The following is a 2,500-nucleotide window of genomic DNA, read 5'->3' on the forward strand; positions in this document are numbered from 1 at the left end:
CGCGCAGTCACAAATAATTAAAGGAAAGAGGATGAAATACAAATAGTACAAGCTTGCTATCAACAAATGAGCAACTTCAGTTTTGCAGCAAACTTGACTGGCAACATTCTCCGTTGTAGTTGCTTCATCAAGATCAGTGTAGGAAACTTATTACACTGACAGGATATGGTATTGTACTAAGCGTATATATTTATACACCTAATCAGTATAGCTGCCATTTAATATTTATATTCTGTAATGAACACATGTCTCTTCAGTCAGTCTAAGAGATAGCATATCAGAATATACATACACTTCATGAACATTTTAATGACATTTCAACAGAAAAAAAATCATCGATTTTTTTTTACAAAATATACATTTATTTCTATATTTATCTACCAATTCATATATTTATACAGACAAATATTCATTTCTCGCACATTGCAATTTATTTACAGAAAACGAAGAGGAAGATTATTCAACGGTGGAAATTAATATTTTCTGAAGTCTGAAAACTTTACACAGGACGACTATTCGTGTTACCATTCGAGATATTGGAAGTGACACTACATGAAATGAATTCTAAAGAACTATTACTAAACGAAATATGTTGAAATATTTTGAACAACTCAGACAACCTTCGATTTCTTTCCTTTTGTTATGTTTTTGTCTTTGACTCTAAAACAGGACGGTACTTCTTTGGATTTTACCTGGAATGATTAGAAAACTCAGAGACGAGCCAAGTTCGCTGTCATCAAGCGGAGGTTTTCAGTTTAAACACTCTGTTTTGACTTGTTTTTGTTTTCATGTGCCCATGAATGTGTGAATTAATTTTTGCACTATTTTTGACTTTCCAATTCTATTTTAAATTACATATATTTTATTTTGAGCTTTCTTACATATTTTACAAAACATGGAAAATGTTTCCAAAGATATTTTGATGGGACCATCTCCTGTCGGTGGAGATAGCGTGGAGTTTTGGAAATATCTAAAAGTATTACCAGTCATTACTCTAACTTTAATTACACTTATTGGTAACGGACTGGTCACTATAATGTTTATTCGCTACAAACAACTTCGGAAATGTAAGAACATTTTCATTGTCAGCCTTGCATTTGCTGACTTTCTCATTGGATGTACGATGCCTGTTTACATACTTGAAGAACTAGGAGGAAGATTATGGTCAATACAAGGGCCTTTCTGCAGGGTGTTCCTCATGTTTCGATATTCATTGTTCTATATCTCTCTACTTAGTATCATGCTGATATCTGTAGATCGATGGTGGTCTATAAACCACCCATTTTCCTATCGAGTCCGTCAAAGCAGAAAACTTGCTCTCTGGTCTGTTTTGTTCAGCTGGGGACTTAGCTTTGCTATTTATGCTCCACCAACACTTGGATGGAATGATGTCGACCATAGTAAAAACCAAGTAGTTGTCACACCAAAAACATTGTTTTCTATATTATCATCTACCGTTGGACCAATTGCTTCTGAAACTACACCTTCACAACCTGTAATCTCCATTGATAGTACCCAAGTGACTTGCCATGCCCCATTTGAAAATAATCTAATCTTCATTGCGTTGACTTCTATTATCTTATATTTGTTACCGTTACTAGCTTTGTGGATAATTAACGCTAGTATTTATTTTAAGATTAGTCAGCGGAAAGGAATGAAAATTCGACGATCTCTAAGCACATCGGACACTTTCTTCCTCAATTACCGAAAATCATCCTCAGAATCGGATACTATGGGGCAGCTGGAAGAGTTTCTTGACAACATGCTACCAAATATTCATCGGAAAGGAAGCAATGTTGGTGGTATGTTAATATGTGATGAAAAAAGAAACTCTTTTGTGGGTCCTTTATCAACGAGACGAAATCCACTAAGTCACTATGTATCGAATACCTCAGCATTCGCACAATATGCTCGAATCATTCAACATAAGAGACATGTTTCTTTCGATGCTACTGGAATGATGATGCCTGTTACAAAACAGAAGCGATACTCTATTATTGGGTTAACCAAGGGTGGAAGCACCAGTAGTAATAGCAGCAGCAGCAGTAGCGGTTCCTCCAGCTCCGGTAGCCGTAGTGGTTTGGCTCTGCGCCGTCAAAGTGATGATTTGGTTAAAGACATGTTCGTCAAACAGGACAAGAAAGCTGCCTGCTCGCTGGGCTTTCTTGTACTAGTTTTCACACTTTGTTGGACACCATACACCGTGTGCAGCATTTTGAGATCTGCCTACGGGAGTTGGTATATACCGTCTCTTGCTATGACAATAAGTTATTGGGTTCTCGCCACCAACTCTGCCATCAATCCTTTCCTTTATGGCCTCTGCAACAGTGACTTCCGTAAAGCATTTAGGTCTTGGTGTAAAAATCGAAACTCTAAACAAAGACGCTTCGAAGAAGCTCTTCTTTATTATGGAATCCCACAAAATAATGAACCGGAAGTAATACATGAACAAACTTCTTCGACTCCGTCCCATGATTCCCGCAAAATTCCTTGAGTGATT

At 36.9% G+C, this 2,500-nt stretch overlaps 1 protein-coding gene across 1 annotated transcript in view; it reads left to right on the forward strand.

The window, feature by feature from the left end:
• The window catches only part of LOC115215088 (histamine H3 receptor-like), a 4,074-nt gene that overhangs the window by 529 nt on the left and 1,045 nt on the right, over positions 1-2,500 (forward strand). The window contains exon 2 of the mRNA XM_029784252.2: positions 441-2,500. This exon is cut by the window's right edge and continues 1,045 nt beyond it. Coding sequence (XP_029640112.1) covers positions 896-2,494 — 1,599 coding nt within the window. The 5' untranslated portion in view covers positions 441-895 and the 3' untranslated portion in view covers positions 2,495-2,500. The remainder of the gene's footprint in view (positions 1-440) is intronic.

This window comes from Octopus sinensis, linkage group LG1 (genome assembly GCF_006345805.1).
Source record: "Octopus sinensis linkage group LG1, ASM634580v1, whole genome shotgun sequence".
In the NCBI taxonomy this organism is placed as follows: domain Eukaryota; kingdom Metazoa; phylum Mollusca; class Cephalopoda; order Octopoda; family Octopodidae; genus Octopus; species Octopus sinensis.